At 35.2% G+C, this 20,857-nt stretch overlaps 1 protein-coding gene across 3 annotated transcripts in view; it reads right to left on the reverse strand.

Annotated features, from left to right (window-relative positions):
• Positions 1 to 20,857, reverse strand: part of SESTD1 (SEC14 and spectrin domain containing 1) — a 132,747-nt gene that overhangs the window by 37,480 nt on the left and 74,410 nt on the right. For all 3 annotated transcript variants that reach the window (XM_082841907.1, XM_082841906.1, XM_082841905.1), the window contains exons 6-7: positions 7,539 to 7,652; positions 1,141 to 1,238 (exon numbers count right to left, since the gene is read on the reverse strand). In XM_082841907.1, the coding sequence (XP_082698033.1) occupies positions 1,141 to 1,238; positions 7,539 to 7,652 (212 nt within the window). The remainder of the gene's footprint in view (positions 1 to 1,140; positions 1,239 to 7,538; positions 7,653 to 20,857) is intronic.

Consider the following 20,857-nt stretch of genomic DNA (forward strand, 5'->3'; position numbering starts at 1 on the left):
CTGGAGAACATGATTTTGAGAAACACCAGATTTACTCTGCTGGACTACTCAGAAAGCAACAGGTTTGGCATATTTTTGTCAAGTAACTTGAGTGCTATTTTCAATTCCATAGTATATAAGTATGTGTGTGTGATGTCTATACACACACTCACATATTTACATATATGTAAAATTGTTATTTACATTTTTATATGGTGTCTATCTATAAGATAGTAATGTTCCTAAATGTTTGTTGTAACTTTAGATTTATATTCAAACCATTTGTTTTCGTATTTTTACTTTATTTTAAATCAAGATTTGGTGTTAAACTATGATCTTCTCACATTCCTCCTATATCATTATCTCAGTTAACTAGTCTGCGACTATATTTGGATTCATGGAAGAACAAGATGCATTCTATCAAGGTTCCATTGTATTTTCAAGGTCAGATTCAAAAGAGATAGACAAGGATGAGTGCTGATCCTTTCAAATTTCTTAATGAAAAATTACTGCCTAGTGACTACTTTGTTACTGAGGATTAATTTGCTTCCTACAGTACTTTTTACCTGGGGAAAGGAAATTGGTCTGAAAACTGTTGAGGTTGAAAAGTTCAATGGAAATCTGTAAAATGATAAATCTAGGTAGTTACAATTAGATCCAGTGTCATAAAATACTAAATTCCTGAAGTTAAACTCATGAATATCACATATTTTACAAGGATGTAGGAGTTCCACAAGATAGGCATTTAAGTGCTAACATATGTAAATAAGGTTATAATGATTTTATTTCAAGCTGCAACCTTTTCCATATTCTTTACAAGCAAAGTAAAACTCTAAAAAGGCAGAAAATTGTTTCCTTCTGAAAACATGTTCTTGCTAAATAATTATTTTACACAGTGTCAAGAAAAGGTAAATATATTATTATTCAACAAAATTAAAAGTCTTCTGTAAAGAAACCTGGATTCAAATCAATAAATTTTATATGTAAAGCAAATTCTCAAGTATTAAAAAATAAATTTAATACAACTTTTATAGGCCAAGTTTGATTGAATGGAGGCTTGCTTACCTTAGTTCTCTTGGCTTGCATTAACAACAGAGGTTATCTTTTAACACACTAATTATAGCTTTGCAAAGGTGTAATTGTAGGACACTAGACACTTACCTTTCTTTCTCTTGCTGATTTCCTTTATCACTTCCATTGTTAATCAAAGCAAGTTCATCTAATAATGATGTAGATTCCTTTGTAAACTTCTCAAAAACCTAAAGTATGAGATTTTATTAACATGTTAAGGATGATCTTAAAAGTTGATATGTACATAAGGATTTTCAACTAAGAGCAACAGAATTAGTCAAGCAGGATTCTGGTTCCCTCTCTGGACCTCACTTAGTACACTTTAATCACCAGACCACACAGCATAAACAATGCAGACAATGAAGACAAAATTAAAACAATGAAGACAAAACTGCTTCCTAAAACAATGAATAGTTTTAATGGATAAAGAATTTTTTTAATTTAAGCACATTAAGAAATTATTTTTATTCCTGAGACAAGTTTATATTTATTCCTGTTCCCTTGAGAAATATGTGCACCAACAACAGTTTTAACTACATGAACATTATTCAGACCAGTTCTAACCCTCTAATTCCAGTTAAAGAACTTTTCTTTATGTTATTCTATTAATCATTCTGGTTGCATGTTAATACTTAAAAAGTTTTCTATATAAGTATGTAGCATAAAAATAAATTAGTTATAATCTTAACATGATTTCTTAAAATATTTCAAAAAAGGGATTTGGGCAAGTCTGCTTAGAATAAAATAGACACTCATTGGTTTTATATCATTGTTCAAATATGGTGAAAATAGAACTGGTTATCCATTCTCAAATATCCAAAAGTTCATTATTCTTCAAAAAAAATTAGCATATAATCTAATGTGAGCAAATTTTAAGTTTTTTCTTTTAGTCCCTGGCAGTTCAATTAAACAATACTATATTATACAGAGCGGCAAATTTCCAAAGTCTGCTCTGAAAAAGAAGATATATTTTCAGAAATGAAAACCTTAACCTGTCAAACTGCTTTTCAACTCAAATTGATGTCTAAATATCCTCTCTGAAAATAGTGTATCAAGGGCAGACAGAAGAAACAAGAAGAACTACAATCCTGAAGACTGTGGAATGAAAACCACATTCACAGAAAGACACACAAAAGGACATGCAGAGGACTATGTACCAGATGAAGGAACAAGATAAAACCCCAGAAAAACAACTAAATGAAGTGAAGATGGGCAACCTTCCAGAAAAAGAATTCAGAATAATAATAGTGAAGATGATCTAGGACCTCGGAAAAAGAACACAGGCAAAGATCGAGAAGATGCAAGAAAGGTTTAACAAAGACCTAGAAGAATTAAAGAACAAACAAACAGAGATGCACAACACAATAACTGAAATGAAAAATACACTGGAAGGAATCAATAGCAGAATAACTGATGCAGAAGAACAAATAAGCGACCTGGAAGACAGAAAAGTTGAATTAACTGCCACAGAACAGAATAAAGAAAAAAGAATTAAAAGAAATGAAGACAGCCTAAGAGACCTCTGGGACAAAATTAAATGCACCAACATTCATTCAAATGCATTACAGTCTCCCAGAAGAAGAAGAGACAGAAAGGACCCGAGAAAATATTTAAAGAGATTACAGTCAAAAACTTCCCTAATATGGGAAAGGAAATAGCTACCCAAGTCCAGGAAGTGCAGGATATCTCAGGCAGGATAAACCCAAGGAGAAACACACCAAGACACACAGTAATCAAATTGACAAAAATTAAAGACAAAGAAGAATTATTAAAAGCAACAAGGGGAGAGATATGGAAACATATGTATATGTATAACTGATTCACTTTGTTATAAAGCAGAAACTAACACACCATTGTAAAGCAACTGTACCCCAATAAAGATGTTTAAAAAAAAAAAAGCAACAAGGGAAAAACAACAAATAACATATAAGGGAACTCCCATAAGGTTAACAGCTGATTCTCAGCAGAAACTCTACAAGCCAGAAGGGAGTGGCATGATATATTTAAAGTGATGAAAGGTAAGAACCTACAACCAAGATTACTCTACCCAGCAAGGATCTCATTCAGATTTGACAGAGACATCAAAAGCTTTATAGACAAGCAAAAACTAAGAGAATTCAGCACCACCAAACCAGCTCTACAACAGATGCTAAAGGAACTTCTCTAAGTGGGAAACATAAGAGAAGAAAAGGACCTACAAAGACAAACCCAAAACAATTAAGAAAATGGTAATAGGAACATGCATATCAATACTTACCTTAAATGTGAATGGATTAAAAGCTCCAACCAAAAGACACAGGCTCACTGAATGGATACAAAAGAAGACGCATATATACGTTGTCTACAAGAGATCCACTTTAGAAGGGACACATACAGACAGAAAGTGAGGGGATGGAAAAAGATATTCCATGCAAATGGAAATCAAAAGAAAGCTGGAACAGCAATACTCAGATAAAATAGACTTTAAAATAAAGAATCTTACAAGAGACAAGGAAGGACACTACAAAATGATAAAGGGATCAATCCAAGAAGTTATAACAATTCTAAATATATATGCACCCAACACAGGAGCATATCAATACATAAAGCAAATGCTAACAGCTATAAAAGAGGAAATCGACAGTAACACAATAATAGTGGGGGACTTTAACACCTCACTTACACCAGTGGACAGATCATCCAGACAGAAAATTAATAAGGAAACAAAAGCTTTAAATGACACAATAGACCAGATATATTTAATTGATATTTATAGGACATTCCATCTGAAAACAGCAGATTACACTTTCTTCTCAAGTGCCCACAGAACATTCTCAATGATAGATCACATCTTGGATCACAAATCAAGCCTCGGTAAATTTAAGAAAATTGAAATCACACCAAGCATCTTTTCTGATCACAATACTATGAGATTAGAAATAAATTACAGGGAAAAAAAAGAAAAAATACAACACATGGAGGCTAAACAATACCTTACTAAATAACCAAGAGATCACTGAAGAAATCAAAGAAATAAAAAAATACCTAGAGACAAACGACAACAAAAACACGATGATCCAAAACCTATGGGATGCAGCAAAAGCAATCCTACCTCAAGAAACAAGAAACAAGAAAAATCTCAAATAAACAATCTAACCTTACACCTAAAGGAACTAGAGAAGAACAAAACCCAAAGTTAGCAGAAGGAAAGAAACCATAAAGATGAGAGCAGAAATAAATGAAAAAGAAATGAAGGAAACAATAGCAAAGATCAACTAAAACCTGGTTCTTTGAGAAGATAAACAAAACTGATAAACCTTTAGCCAGACTCATCAAGAAAAAGAGGGAGAGGATTCAAACCAATAATATTAAAATGAAAAAGGAGAAGCTGCAACAGACACCTCAGAAATATAAAGCATCATAAGAAACTACTGCAAGCAACTCTATGTCAATAAAATGGACAACCTGGAAGAAATGCATAGATTCTTACAAAGGTAGAAACTTCCAAGACAAAACCAGGAAGAAAGAGAAAATATGAACAGACCAATCACAAGTAATGAAATTGAAACTGTGCTTAAAAATCTTCCAACAAACAAAAGTCCAGGACCAGATGGCTTCACAGGTGAATTCTATCAAACATTTAGAAAAGAGCTAACACCCATCCTTCTCAAACTCTTCCAGAAAATTGCAGAGGAAGGAACACTCCCAAATTCATTCTATGAGGCCACCATCACCCTGATACCAAAACCAGACAAAGATACTACAAAAAAAGAAAACTACAGACCAATATCACTGATGAATATAGATGCAAAAATCCTCAACAAAATACTAGCAAACAGACTCCAACAACACTTTAAAGGATCAAACACCATGACCAAGTGGGATTTATCCCAGGGATGCAAGGATTCTTCAATATATGCAAATCAATCAATGTGATATACCATATTAAAAAACTGAAGAATAAAAACCATATGATCATCTCAACAGATGCAGAAAAAGCTTCTGACAAAATTTAACACCCATTTATGATAAAAAATTCTCCAGAAAGCAGGCAGAGAAGGAACCTACCTCAACATAATAAAGGCCAGATATGACAAACCCACAGCAAACAGCATTCTCAATGGTGAAAAAATGAAACCATTTCCTCTAAGATCAGGAACAAGACAAGGATGTCCACTCTCACCACTATTATTCAACATAGTTTTGGAAGTCCTAGCCACAGCAGAGAAGAAAAAGAAATAACAGCAATACAAATTGGAAAAGAAGAAGTAAAACTGTCACTGTTTGCAGATGATATGATACTATACATAGAGAATCCTAAAGATGCCACCAGAAAACTTCTAGAGCTAATCAATGAATTTGGTAAAGTTGCAGGATACAAAATTAATGCACAGAAATTTCTTGCATTCCTATACACTAACAATGAAAGATCAGAAAGAGAAATTAAGGAAACAATCCCATTCACCACTGCAAAAAAAGAATAAAATACCTAGGAATAAACCTACCTAAGGAGGTAAAAGACCTGTGTTCGGAAAACTATAAGACACTGATGAAAGAAATCAAAGATAACACAGATAGATGGAGAGATATACCATGTTCTTGGATTGGAAGAATGAATACTGTGAAAATGACTATACTACCGAAAGCAATCTACAGACTGAATGCAATCCCTATCAAATTACCAATGGCATTTTTTACAGAACTAGAACAAAAAATCTTAAAATCTGTAAGGAGACACAAAAGACCCTGAATAGCCAAAGCAATCTTGAGGGAAAAAAACAGAGCTGGAGGAATCAGACTCCCTGACTTCAGACTATACTACAAAGCAACAGTAATCAAGACAATATTTTGTATTGGCACAAAAAAATTTTATACTGGCACAAAAAATGAAATACAGATCAATGGAACAGGATAGAAAGCCCAGAAATAAAACCATGCACCTATGGTCAACTAATCTATGACAAAGGAGGCAAGGATATACAATGGAGAAAAGACAGACTCTTCAATAAGTGGTGCTGGGAAAACTGGACAGCTATATGTCAAAGAATGAAATTAGAACACTCCCTAACACCATATACAAAAATAAACTCAAAATGGATCAAAGACCTAAATGTAAGACCGGCCACTATAAAATTCTTAGAGAGGAAAACATAGGAAGAACACTCTTTGACATAAACCACAGCAAGACCTTTTTTGACCCATCCCTAGAGTAATGGAAATAAAAACAAAAATAAGCAAATGGGACCTAATGAAACTTAAAAGTTTTTGCAGAGCAAAGGAAACCATAAACAAGATGAAAAGACAACCATCACAATGGGAGAAAGTATTTATAAACAAATCAATGGACAAAGGATTAATCTCCAAAATATAGAAAAAGCTCATATAGCTCAATATTAAGAAAACAAACAACCAATCAAAAAATGGACAGAAGACCTAAATAGACATTTCTCCAAAGAAGATATACAGATGGCCAAGAGGCACATGAAAAGCTGCCAGCATCATTAATTATCAGAGAAATGCGAATCAAAACTACAATGAGGTATCACCTCACACCAGTTTGAATGGGCATAATCAGAAAATCTACAAATAACAAATGCTGGAGAGGGTGTGGAGAAAAGGGAACCCTCTGGCACAGTTGGTGGGAATGTAAATTGATACAGCCACTATGGACAACAGCATGGAGGTTCCTTAAAAAACCAGAAACAGAATTAACATATGACCCAGCAATCCCACTACTGGTCACATACCCTGAGAAAACCATAATTCAAAAAGAGTCATGTACTACAATGTTCACTGCAGCACTATTTACAATAGCCAGGACAAGGAAGCAACCTAAATGCTCATTAAGAGATGAATGGATAAAGAAGATGTGGAACATGTATACAACGGAGTATTACTCAGCCATGAAAAGAACGAAGCTGGGTAATCTGTAGAGACGTGGATGGACCTGGAGACTGTCATACAGAGTGAAATACATCAGAAAGAGAAAAACAAATATTGTATATTAACGCATATATGTGGAATCTAGAAAAATGGTACAGATGAACTGGTTTGCAAGGCAGAAATAGAGACACAGATGTAGAGAACAAATGTATGGACACTGATGGGGGAAAGCGGGGGGAGGGGTTGTGGTGGGATGAATTGCAAGATTGGGATTGACATATATACACTAATATGTATAAAATATATAACTAATAAGAACATGCTGTATAAAAAAAATCGGTGTATCAACTAGATTACCTCTCAGGAAATTATGCTGCTGTTATTCAATTCAAAAGATTTACAACTTTGACTATAATACTGCTACTAATGACAACAGTAATAGCTAATATTTGTGAGTCTGACTCCAGAGTATATGCCTTCAAGCATTATGCTATCATGTGGTATGCATTATATTTCTTTAGTTTTGTAAAAAGTAAACAGTCTACCTTTCAGTTAATTAAAACTAAAAAGCTATCAAAATGTCTTATTTATATATAATAACATGTTTCTCATTGTAATATACCAACCAGCCTCTTATTTAACCAGTCCATATGATCATAGGTGAGACTCCCACCAAAATCTTCTGTTAACTGGCATGGTTCTATATAACGAGTCAATTTATTGGCAGACACTAAAATAACCTAGAAAGGTAAAAAGAAAGAAAAAAAAAAAACTTAGTCACTATTAATGTCCATGAAAAGTGATGAGGAGGTAAAATTGATTAGCATATGCAATACTATTTCCAACATGATGAAATATTACATAGATATTTATTTAAATAACACAACAGCATTTAAAATCAATTCAATAAATTGTGGCTGTTAAGAAATAAGCTATCACAAACCATTTATAATAACACATTATAAAAAACAAGAGACGTTAGTAGCTCAGATGAAATATTTTCAAATCTTATCAATATGAATAATTTCTTGGTAGTAAAAATCAATCCCTTTAGTACAAAGATGTATTCGTCAAAGAATTTTCACATGGTCTTAAAATTAGCTAGGTACACTACAATAATAAGTACAAATGAATAATAAATCTGGAAATCAAAAAATGATATACTTTTCTAACATGAAATTTCTCTATCATTGCTTTGATTATATATTAACAAAACATATCCTCTAATAGTAGAGTAAAACTCAGGATAACATACACTAATATTTAATTTGAAAAACAGAACTAGAAAGTAGGGAGAAGTTCAGAGAATTCATAAACTTGAAACTTACCTGTTAAAATGATACTCTTTAAACTTTAAAAGATTTCAAATACAAATTACAAAATGAACAAAGATATCATTTTAGCACTAAATAAAACTTCAATGAAGATATACATGAGTATTAAAAAAATACATATGTGGGAGAAAGATATTCAAATGGTAGTGTTAATGCAAAAGACTTGATAAGAAAAATAACGTGTCCAACTGGAAAGAGCACCATTCCCACCCTAAACAACAACAAAGCCCAGATAATCTACAAAATTAAAACTTTTCTGAAGCTCCTCAGAGAGCTGAGGTCACAGAAAAACCAACTAGTCTGAATATGCAGAGAAGACAGGTACCATAAAGAGAGCAGCAGAAGGGGTGACTACCAAATGTGAGGAGCAAATCTTTGGGGATGATACAACTATTCTGTATCTTAACTGTGATGAAGGATTTATGACTATATCTGTTTGTCAAATCTCAAAATTGTAGGCTAAAAAAGGAATTTTACTGTATGTAAATTATACCTTGATAAACTTAACTTTAAAAAAAAGGGGAGGAATAAACTCAACAACATAAGGATTTGTGAAAGAACTACCAGGAAAAGAAAGAAGGAAAAGAAAAATTCAGAAACATACCCAATATGCAAAACTAGGTATATCCATACTATATATGAAGTTGTAATGTAAACAGTAAATAAGGGGAAATAACCAAGACTACAAAATGCTTTGCTAAAAGGGTGGAAGGGGAGTCACCTTAGGAAGATAACAAAAACATGGTATCAAAAGTTCATAAAAGGGGACTTCCCTGGTGGCACAGTGGTTAAGAATCCACTGCCGACGCAGAGGACACGGGTTCAACCCCTGGTCCAGGAAGATCCCACGTGCCGTGGAGCAACTAAGCCTGTGCACCACAACTACTGAGCCTGCGCTCTACAGCCCATGAGCCACAACTACTGAGCCAGTGTGCCTAGAGCCCATGCTCTGCAACAAGAGAAGCCACCGCAATGAAAAGCCCACACACTGCAATGAAGAGTAGCCCCCACTCAATGCAACTAGAGAAAGCCCACACGCAGCAACAAAGACCCAATGCAACCAAAAATAATAAATAAAAAATAAAATAAAAAAATTTTTAAAGTTCATAAAACTATCAGAGAAAAATAAATCTTGTCATAATTAGAGTTTATAACAAATTCCTATTGATAACAACACATTAAATGCCTTGGATGCTTATGTTAGAAAAGAAAGGCTAATGAATAATGAGCTAAGTGACCTACCTAAGAATTTGGGGGGCAGGGAGTGGGAGGAGAACAACAGCATACATCCAAAGAAAAGAGAAGGAAGGGGAGAAATTAAGAAATTAATAAAGCCAAAAGTTGTTCCTTCAAAAGACTAAAATGAAATCAACAAAGTTCTGATAACGTAAAGCAAGAAGAAAAGGAAAGTACACATAAATAACACTAAGAATAAAAAGAACATGGCTACATAGACAGCAGTGATTTAAAAAATACAGATGGACACAGGACATGCTTTTGTCAATAACTATGCAAATTTAGAAGAAATGGACAAATTCCTATAAAAGAAGTAATTTATCAAAACTGACATAAAAACCCCAGAACACCTATAATCAATGAGGTGAAGTGAATCACTAGATTCTTTTCATTTTCAGTGATCATACTGTTAGTGGTAGTTTTAGCATTGCTATTCAGAGATCACTTGATGAAAAAGACAGCAAATGATTAATATGCGTTATTCTTATTCTCCTAACCCTCATGTCCTTGAGAAAACAGAATTCTTGAGAAGGAAGACGTGAAAGGGAAAAAGTTACCCTATGGTCTTCAATTTGAATTGGAAGTATCAGATTAAACTCATGATGTATTTCATTTTAAATAAAAACATGCACACTCACATAATATAAATTTTCTAGTTCTGTCCACTGAAACATTTAGAAATAATGACGAAGGCATTCTGTAGAAATGCACACTCCTAGCATTCCAGATTGTTGTCTTCAAACACTGTTTCCCCCTAAACGGAATCAAGGCTCCTTGGAGAAATGGCCAATTCTAGGTCTGGGGCTGGAAATACACATGGTGAGCTTGTAACATCTTCCCATTCAAATATCAAGAAAGCCATCCAAAACTTTTAGGGTTGTGCCAAAAGGTCCGGAAAAGGCTTCCACTGGCCAAATAAGTAACAATTTGCATATCAATTCAAATTCTTTAATAAACTAAAGGATCTAGGCATTGAACATCAATGGCTGCCAATATCACAAAAAAAGAAGACTACGAGCCTCATGATCAAGGAAACATCATCACCAATGAACAGCCTTGGAAAAAGAAATTCAGGTCTTAATCTAATCAACTGTTTGAATCCAACTATGAATTCACGGAAATACAGAGATGCAAAAGAGGAGAATGATATGTTAAACTATACCACGTGGATGCTCACTGAAACAAAAAATCCTGTAAAACACATATCCTGGTCTCCCCAATAAAAAAAAATTTGTGTAAGAAAAGAGAAAGAGAAATTGAGATTAAAAAGCTTAATTTAATGGACTAACTCAAAATTCCACAACCAATAGTAAGAGAATTACATATTCTTTTTAAGCAAACAAGAAATATTTTAAAACTTGAGTGTATATTAGGTCATAAGGAAAACCTTGGTACATTTCAAAGGAAATAACTCATAACGTTCTATCACCACAATGAAATTAAGTTAGAAATCAATAACCCATCAAATCAGAAATCAGTAACAAGATTTTAACACCTATCCATTTGGAAAGGCATCTCAAACCAATCACAATATCTGGACAGTATCTGGATCCTAATTCAAAGAAATAAATCAATCTGTGTGCATTCACAATTTATGTATAAATTTATGAATAAATTTTAAAATATATTATTTATACAGAATATTTTTATATATTACTAAATCCTTTTATAACATTCATCAAATTTGATACCAACTGGCTCTTTGATATTAAGGAACTGTTTATTTTAAGGCATGATAATGGTCTTGGGCTATATTTTTTAAAAAAGAGTCTGCAGATACTCAAATGTCTTAAATTTCCTTCATTATAACATCCCCAGCCTTCCTTGGGCGAAGTGGATAGGGGTAAGGATGGGGCAGGTGGCCCATGGGTTGACAGTTGTTGGAACTGGGTATAGGGATACATGGAGTTAACTATAATATTCTGTTTACTTTTTGATGTGTTCATAACTCCTTATAATAAAAATACTAAAAAACTAAAACATATATAAATCTCTTTTAAAAAAACCTTCCCAGAAAGAAAATACCAGGCCCAGCCAATTTACAAGTGAGTTTTAAAAATTAAAGAACAAGGGATCAATCAAGATGGCCAAGGAGGAGTATGTGGAACTCACTTTCTCCTCATGAACACATCAAAAGTACATCTACATGTGAAACAATTCTCACTGAGGATGAACTGGAAACTGGCAGAAAGACTCCCATACAAGAAAGGCTATAAGATCCACATGGAATCAGGTAGGAAGGGAAAAGACATAATAAGGTCGGGACCTGTGCCCCTGAAAGGGGACACAGAAGAAAAGAAAGATTACATGGGTGGAGACCCGCCCTGGGGAGTGAGCAGTTCAAGCCACAGACTGGGCATCTCACTCTTAGGGTCCAACACAGCGGGGACAGGCCCGTGGTTGGCTGGAGGACTGCTGGGACTAACTGGAGGAGTATGGGAAGCCTGGACTCCATTTGTGAGAAGCATGCATGCTGGTGTGCCCATGAGGCAATGCGGAGAGAACCGAGTGAGGACCGTCCAGTGGCTGCAGGGTTTCCTGTGACTGCCTCAGTGCATATCCCAGCCGAAGCCAAGCAAAGGCTCCAGGCCTGCTTACTCCATGTTGCAAGAGGTACTGGATCTAGGGGGTCACATGACCAGGAGAAAGCTCAGCTGTGGATTCAGAGGCAACTTCGTTGCAGAGCAGCGACAGCCACTCTTGGTACGTACTCAGGCAGTGCATCAGAAGCAGCCCAGAACTCTGACAGCAGCCATTCCCCTACAGCTCACCTCCCAATACATGCTGAGACCACAAGGCCCCACCTGCCCTGTAGTGTGGCTTCATGACAGGGCAATGGTGGCAGAGCCTGCGGGTGTGATTGGCTGGGGTCTGAATGAAGGGGGAGAAACAACTGCTGGCACCTGCAAGGCGGTGCAGCTTAGAATCTGTCTGCAAGCAAAACAAGCCAAGAGTGCACACAGGCCCCATTTGCTTCAGCACTCCCCCACTCTGGGTCAAGGGTCATGGTGCTGGGAAAGTACAAAGCACACACTTAAGGGGAACAAAGTCAGAGCAGGCCTGACCTTCAGGGCTTCTGCTTCACCAACTTGGGATCAGACCCCACACCTGAAAGTCCAGTGACGGCCACTGAGCAGAGGAGAAGCCTCGTCTCACAACCGGCTACAGCTCTGGCACCTCCACCTCCAGCACCACCTCTTACCAAGGTGATAGTGGCCATTATACCCTGAGGAAAGACATGACTGGCATCCACGTCAAATCCAGCTCTCCAACCACTGGGCACTGGGCATATGCAGTCTGTACATGAACGATCCCGCAGAAGGACAAACCTTTAAGACACAATAGGTAACTTTTTCACCAAAATTCATAGAGACAGAGAAAGTTAAGTAAAATGAAAGGCAGAGGAACTGGTCTCAAATGAAATAGCAAGAGAATAACCAGGAAAAAATAATGAAACAGAAATGAGCAACTTACAGAAAAAGAAATCAAAGCTTTAGTAATAAGAATGTTAACTGAATTAGGGAAAAGAATAGATTAACACAGTGAGAATTTTAACAAGGAACTAGAAAAAAGCAAGAAAAACCCAATCAGAAATGAAGGATTCAATAACTGAAATAAAAAACACACTAGAAGGAATGAATAGCAGGCTAAGTGGTGCAGTCTTCTGCACAGAATAATGGCAATCATCCAGTCAGAACAGCAAAAAGAAAAACAAATTTTTAAAAATGAGAGCAATTTAAGAGATCTCTGGGATAACATTAAACATATCAACTTTCACATTATAGGGGTCCCAGAAGGAGAAAAGAGAAAGAAGAGGATCAAAAATGTATTTGATGAGATTATGGCTGAAAACTTCCCAATCCCGAAGAAAGAAGCAGATATCTATGTACAAGAGGAACAGAGGGTCCCAAATAAGATGAAACCAAACAGATCCATACCAAAACATACCATAATTAAAATGGCAAAAGTTAAAGAGAGAATTCTAAAGGCAGCAAGAGAAAAACAGAGATTCATATACAAGGGAATCCCCATAAGGCTATCAGCTGATTTTTCTGCAGAAACTTTGCAGGTCAGAAGACAGTGGCATGATATACCTAAAGTGCTAAAAGGGAAAAAACTGCAACCTAGGATACTCTACCCAGCAAGATTATCACTGAGGAACGAAGAAGGGACTAAAAAAAAAAACTTCTCAGACAGAAACTAGAAGGGTTTCATACTAAATCAACTCTAAAAGAAGTGTTAAAGGGTCTTCTCCAAGTGAAGGGAAGTAAGAATCCATGGAAAAGGGAAAATCTCAGTAGGACAAGCAAATATACAGTTAGGGCTGAGGAACAACCACTTAAATAAGCTAGTACAAAGATTAAAACACAAAAAATTATAACAGCAACTATAACTTTATATAAACAGTGAAGGCATAAAATGAAGATATAAAATGTGACATCAAAAACACAAAGTGTGGGGCTTCCCTGGTGGCGCAGTGGTTGAGAGTCCGCCTGCCAATGCAGGGGATACGGGTTCGTGTCCCAGTCCGGGAAGATCCCACATGCCGCAGAGCAGCTGGGCCCGTAAGCCATGGCCACTGAGCCTGCGTGTCTGGAGCCTGTACTCCACAATGGGAGAGGCCACAACAGTGAGAGGCCCGCGTACCGCAAAAAAACAAAACAAAAAAACCCACAAAGTGGAAGGAGTAAAATATGTAGATATTTTTGAATGTGTTTGAATTTAAACAACTACCAGTTTAAAACAAATAGGTATAGTTATAAGTCAACATAATTGAAGCCCATGGTAACCACAAATCAAAAACCTTCAACAAATACACAAAAACTGAGAAGAAAGAAACACAAGCATAATACTAAAGAAAATCATCAAACCACAAGGGAAGAAACAAAAAGAAGAAATCAACAGAGAAGAAACTACAAAAACAACCAGAAAACAAGTAATAAAATGGCGATAAGTACATACCTATCAATAATTACTTTAAATGTCAATGAACTAAATGCTCCAATCAAAAGACACACTGTGGCTGACTGGATAAAAAACAAGAGTCATCTACATTCTGCCCATAAGAGACTCACTTCAGTGCTAAAGGTACACACAGACTGAAAGTGAGAGATGGAAAAAGGTATTTCATGCAAATGGAAATGATGAGAAAGCAGGGACAAAACAGACTTTTTTTTTTAAAAAAAAAAGGCTATAACAAAAGACAAAGAAGGACATTATATAATGATAAAGGTATCAATACAAGAAGAGGAATTTACACTGGTTAACATATATAAACCCAAAACAGGAGCACTTAAATATATAAAGCAAATAGTACAGATATAAAGGGAGAAACTGACAATAATATTGGGTTGGCCAAAAAGTTCATTTCGGTTTTCCCATAAGATGTTATGGAAAAACCAATAAAATAGTAGTAAGGGACTTGAGCATCCTACTTACATCAATAGACATCTTCCAGACAGAAAATAAGTAAGGAAACAGTGGTCTTAAAGGAAACAATATACCAGCTGAACTTAACAGATGTCTACAAAACATTTCATCCAAAAATAGTAGAATACACATTCTTTTCAAGTGCACATGGAACGTTCTCCAGGAATGATCACAAGCTAGTCCACAAAACAAGTCTCAACAAATTTAAGAGAACAGAAATTATATCAAGTATTTTTTCCAACCACAACAGAATTAAACTAGATATCAATTACAGAAAGAAAAATGGGAAAACCACAAATATGTGGAGACTAAACAACATGCTACAAAAAACACCTATGGGTCAATGAAGAAATCAGAGAGGAAATGAGAAAATAGGAAATGAGAAAATACCTGAAGACAAATGAAAATGGAAATACAACTTTCCAAAATCTATGGGGTTCACCAAAAACAGTTCTAAGTGGGAAGTTTGCAGCGATACAGGCCTTCCTCAAGAAGCAAGAAAAATTTCAAATAAACAACCTAACCTACCATCTGAAGGAATTAGAAAAAGAAATACAAACAAAGCCTGAAGTCAGCAAAAGAAAGGAAATAATAAAGATCAGAGAAGAAATAAATGAAATAGATACCAAAAGAGAGAAGAGATCAATGAAACAAAGAGCTGGTTCTCTAAAAAAATAAACAAAACTGATAAACCTTTAGACAGGCTCAGGAAGAAGAGAGAAACCAAATAAACAAAAGAAAAAAAGGAGGAATAACAACTGATACCAGAGATATAAAAAAAAAATTGCAAGAGAATACTACCAACAGTTATATGCCAACCAACTGGACAACCTAGAAGAAATAGACAAATTTCTAGATATGTACAACCTGCCAAGACTGAATCAAAAAGAAATTAGACAGGGCTTCCCTGGTGGTGCAGTGGTTGAGAGTCCACTCGCCGATGCAGGGGACACGGGTTCGTGCCCCAGTACAGGAAGATCCCACATGCCGCGGAGCGGCTGGGCCTGTGAGCCATGGCCGCTGTGCCTGCGTGTCCGGAGACTGTGCTCCACAACGGGAGAGGCCACAACAGTGAGAGGCCCGCGTACCGCAAAAAAAAAAAAAAAAAAGAAGAAACAGACAATCTGAACAGACTGATCACTAGTAGCAAAACAGAATTTGTAATTTAAAAAACTCCTAGCAAACAAAAGCCCTGGACTGACTGGATGGCTTCACAGGGAAATTCTACAGAACATATAAAGAAGAACTAATACCAATTCTTCACAAACTATTCCAAAAAACCAAAGATGAAGGAACAATCCTAAATGGATTCTACGAAGCCAGCATTACCCTGATACCAAAACCAGACAAAGACACTACAAAAAAAGAAGAAAATTACAGGCCAATATCTTTGATAAATATAGATGCAAAAATCCTCAACAAAATACTAGCAAACTGAACCCAACAATATATAAAAAGGGTCATATACCATGATCAAGAGGGATTTATTCCAGGGATGCAAGAATTGTTCAATATTCAGAAATCAATGTCATACACCTCATTAACAAAAGGATAAAAATCACATGATCATCTCAATAGACACAGAAAAAGCATTTGACAAAATTCAACATGCATTCATGATTAAAACTCTCATCAAAGTGGGCATAGAGGGAACATATCTCAACATAATAAAAGTCAGTTATGATAAACCCACAGCTAACATCATACACAATGGTAAAAAGCTGAAAGCCTTTCCTCTAAATTCAAGAACAAGACAAGGGATGCCCACTCTCACCACTTTTATTCAACACAATTTTGGAAGTCCTAGCAATAAGTGGTGCTGGGAAAACTAAACAGCTACATCTAAAAGAATGAGATTAGATCATTTCCTCACACCATATACAAAAATGAACTCAAAATGGATTAAAGACCTGAATGTAAAACCTGAAACCATACAATCCTTAGAGGTGAACAAAGAACATTCTTTGACACAGATTGTAGCAATATTTTTTTGGATCTGTCTCCTAAGGGAAAAAAAAGAATTAGTAAATAAAAGCAAAAATAAACAGATGGGACCTAATCAAACTTAAAAGCTTTTTCACAGAAAAGGAAACCATCAACAAAACAAAAAGACAACCGACTGAATGGTAGAAAGTATTTGGAAATGATATGACCAATAAGGGTTAATAAACAACTGATACAACTCAATATCAAAAAACCCAAACAACCTGATACAGAAATGGGCAGAAGACTTGAATAGACATTTTTCCAAAGTCATACAGATGGCCAACAGGCACATGAAAAGATGCTCAATCTTGCTAATCAACAGAGAAATGCAAATCAAAACTACAATGAGATATCTCCTCATATCTGTCAGAATGGCTATCACCAAAAAGACCACAAATAACGAATGTTGGCGAGAATGTGGAGAAAAGGGACCACATTACATTGTTGGTGAGAATGTAAACTGGTGCAGCCACTGTGGAAAACAGTATGGAGTTTCCTCAAAAAAACTAAAAATAGAACTACCATATGATCTAGAAATTCCACTCCTGGGTACATATCCAGAAAAAACAAAAACACTAATTCAAAGATACATGCACCCCAATGTTCACAGTAGCACTATTTACAATAGCCAAGATACAGAAGCAACCCAAGTGTCCATTAACAGATGAATGGATAAAGATGTGGTGTATGTGTGTGTGTGTGCGTGTGTGTATACATGTGTGCGTGTGTGTAAATACACACACGCACACATGTATACATATATAAAATGGCATATTACTCAGCCATAAAAAAACAAATTCAGCCGTTTGCAGCAACATGGATGGACCTAGAGATTATTATGCTTAGTGAAATAAGTCAGACAAAAAAAGACAAATACTATATGTTATCAATTATTTGTGGAAGTTAAAATATAAAATGAATAATTATATGTAGCAAAACAGAAACAAACTCATAGATACAAAGAACAAACTAGTGGTTACCAGTGGGATAGGGGGGAGGGGCAAGATAGGGGTATGGAATTAAGAGATACAAATTACTATGTATAAAATAGATAAGCAACAAGAGTATATTATACTGCACAGGGAATTATAGCCATTGTTTTGTAATAACTTTTAATGGTGTATAATCTCTAAAAATACTAAATCATTACGCTGTACACCCAAAACTAATGTAATAGTGTAAATTAACTATACTTAAACTAATTGATATCAAAGAACAGATCATTTCAATCTTTTAAAAAAAATTTTGTTATTCATTTATTTATTTATGGCTGCATCAGGTCTTAGCTGTGGCAGGCGTGATCTTTCATTGCAGCACACAGGCTCTCTAGTTGTGGTGCACGGGCTTAGTTGCCCCACAGCATGTGGGATCTTAGTTCCCCTACCAGGGATCAAACCCACGTCCCCTGCATTGGAAGGCGGATTCTTAGCCACTGGACCACCAGGGAAGTCTCCCAGATCATTTCTATCTTAAACAAATGCTTCCAAAGAATAGAAATGCAGCGAATACTCCAACTCATATTATGAGACTAGAATAACATTGAAACCCAACAACAATTTGAGAAAAGAAAAAACCATAATGAATGGCAAATATCCAGGTTTAGCTGGTATCAAGTGTCAGCAAAGCTGTTGGGCAGCATGAATTCTTACACAGCAGAAATGCATACATAAATTAAAACACCTTTGGAAAACAATTTGGCATTATCTTGAAAATTTGAACATTTCTATAACCTATGCCTGGATATTCTGCAAGCAGAAAAATCTTATACATATTTATCAGGAGACATATGTAAGAACGTAAACATCATTCATAATGTCAAAAGAATGGAAACAACACAAATGTCCATCAATAGGAGAATAAGTAAATTGTTTTTATTCACAGAATGGAATAACATTCAACAGTGAAAATGAATAAACTACATCTACTGCAAAAATATGCATAAATCTTAAACATATAATGATGAGTGAGAAAAAGCAAGGTACTGAAGACTAAAATCATATTATTTATAAAGTTCAAAAATAGGTGAAACTATATTAAGAATAAACAATATCTTTAAATGGGAACTCTATAGAAATAGATATAAAAGAATAATAAAAGATAAACACTCCCTATTTTCTTCTAAAGATTTTGTCTTTCCCATTTATGTTTTTAATACATACACACACACACACACACACACACACACACACATGCACGAGAACATGAACAAAGGATGGGTAGACACAAATAAGTTAGGTGTTAAGGGATGGGGGGTATATGAATGAGACCAGGGAGGGGCACTCAAATTTATTTCAAGCTGTTGATATCTAGATTCTTAGGTTGGGTCGTGGGTGCCCAAGTGTTTTATTATTAAGCTTCATGTTATATGTATTTTTTAAGAATATGTTCTAAATACTATATTAAAATACTAAAAACAGAAAGAATGAACAGAAGTAGGGAATCACTGACAGAGGGGCACCACGAGATCTCAACTCAGACTGAAGAAAGGGTAACTCTTCTGAGGCAGCAAATAAGGAGGTTAGAGAAAAAATGGACAATCTTGTGGTGGTGATGACAGAAAGCAGAAGGAATTTATGTGCCTCTTTTTTTCCATTAAAAAAATAAAAAAGATATTGAACATCAAATTACATTTTTGGTTAGTTTAATAACAACAAACTATATTATGCCTATCTATTTTAAAAGGCAATTTAATGCTATCTCTACTATGAAGAGTTTAGCATATCAATTTCACTGTTCTCCTGTTTTGGTACTAATGGGAGCTAATTTAAGATAAACAATAAAAAGAACACAGAAAATGGTTTTCTTAGTGAAAAAGTTGTTAAAGAGGGCCTCTATTTCATCCTCTTGTTCTAATGCAACTTCTTTAGACTAGTTCTTAGAGACAGGCATGATGTTAAACATGAAATAATAAGTGGAGTTAGGCCACAGAAATCATTTAATCTGCCACCAACTCCTTTTGGGATCAAGACAGAAACTTCCACACTAAGAAAATTAAACACAATCAGATCCCAGGGAGGGGCTTTTCCTTTCTTCAAAACTGTCAATCTATTAAACAGAAATATACCAATAATGAAACAAAGAAATATGTATTTATTCCATGAGGAAATAAACTACTTGCTAAATTGAGCATCAATCCACATCTGAAAAGATAACATTTCCAGAGCACTCTCTCCTAAAAAGGGGACTGAATAGAAAACTTAAGTAACACAATGAATGGTCTTTTTGCTCTTCTATTTCTGCTCTCCTTATTTGGCACAATATTCAATTTAAGCAGTGAAAACATATCTCTTGAGAAATTGCTATCATGTCCCTTATAATTTGACATTTTAATGTCAAATGTTCAACATTCATTATTTACTGGACATTAAATTTATTTATTAGAAGTATTATTTATTAGAAGTTATGTGTTCTAGTGCTGGGAATATAAGGATAAATAAGTCATGCTTCTACAAAGTAAATGAGCTTTTTATTTCTGCAATATTCCAGAGAGAGTTGTGCACGCTTTTATAAAAAAGAAATAGATTAAAGTTTTCTGGTTTGCTTCTAGAGCCTTTATTGAAAATACTCTAACTAAATCTAAATGTTGTCCCTTTGGTCGTAGTAGCACAGAGGGCCAAAGGCTTTACTAGAATACCCCAAATGATTTCCAAATCCCTTTCCTAGGCTAAACACCATTATATGATAATTGGAAGGATACTGAGTCAGGAGCCAATCATTCCACGTTTGTGCCCTAGCTCTGCCACAAATTCACTGACTTGTAGAAGTCAACCTAAAGGAATTCACTCCAGGCTTATCTCCCCATGTGCCAAAGAAGGCAGCTGCATTAAATTATCTGTGATGTCTCTTTAAGCTCTAAGAGGTCATAATTCTAATGAGTTGTCATCCTATACATTTAATTTGGGCCATTTTCTCTAATATATGACCTGTCTTGCCCAATGAAAAGAGCACTTGTCACTTTC

This window comes from Leucopleurus acutus (assembly GCF_964270905.1).
Source record: "Leucopleurus acutus genome assembly, chromosome: 6".
Lineage (NCBI taxonomy): Eukaryota > Metazoa > Chordata > Mammalia > Artiodactyla > Delphinidae > Leucopleurus > Leucopleurus acutus.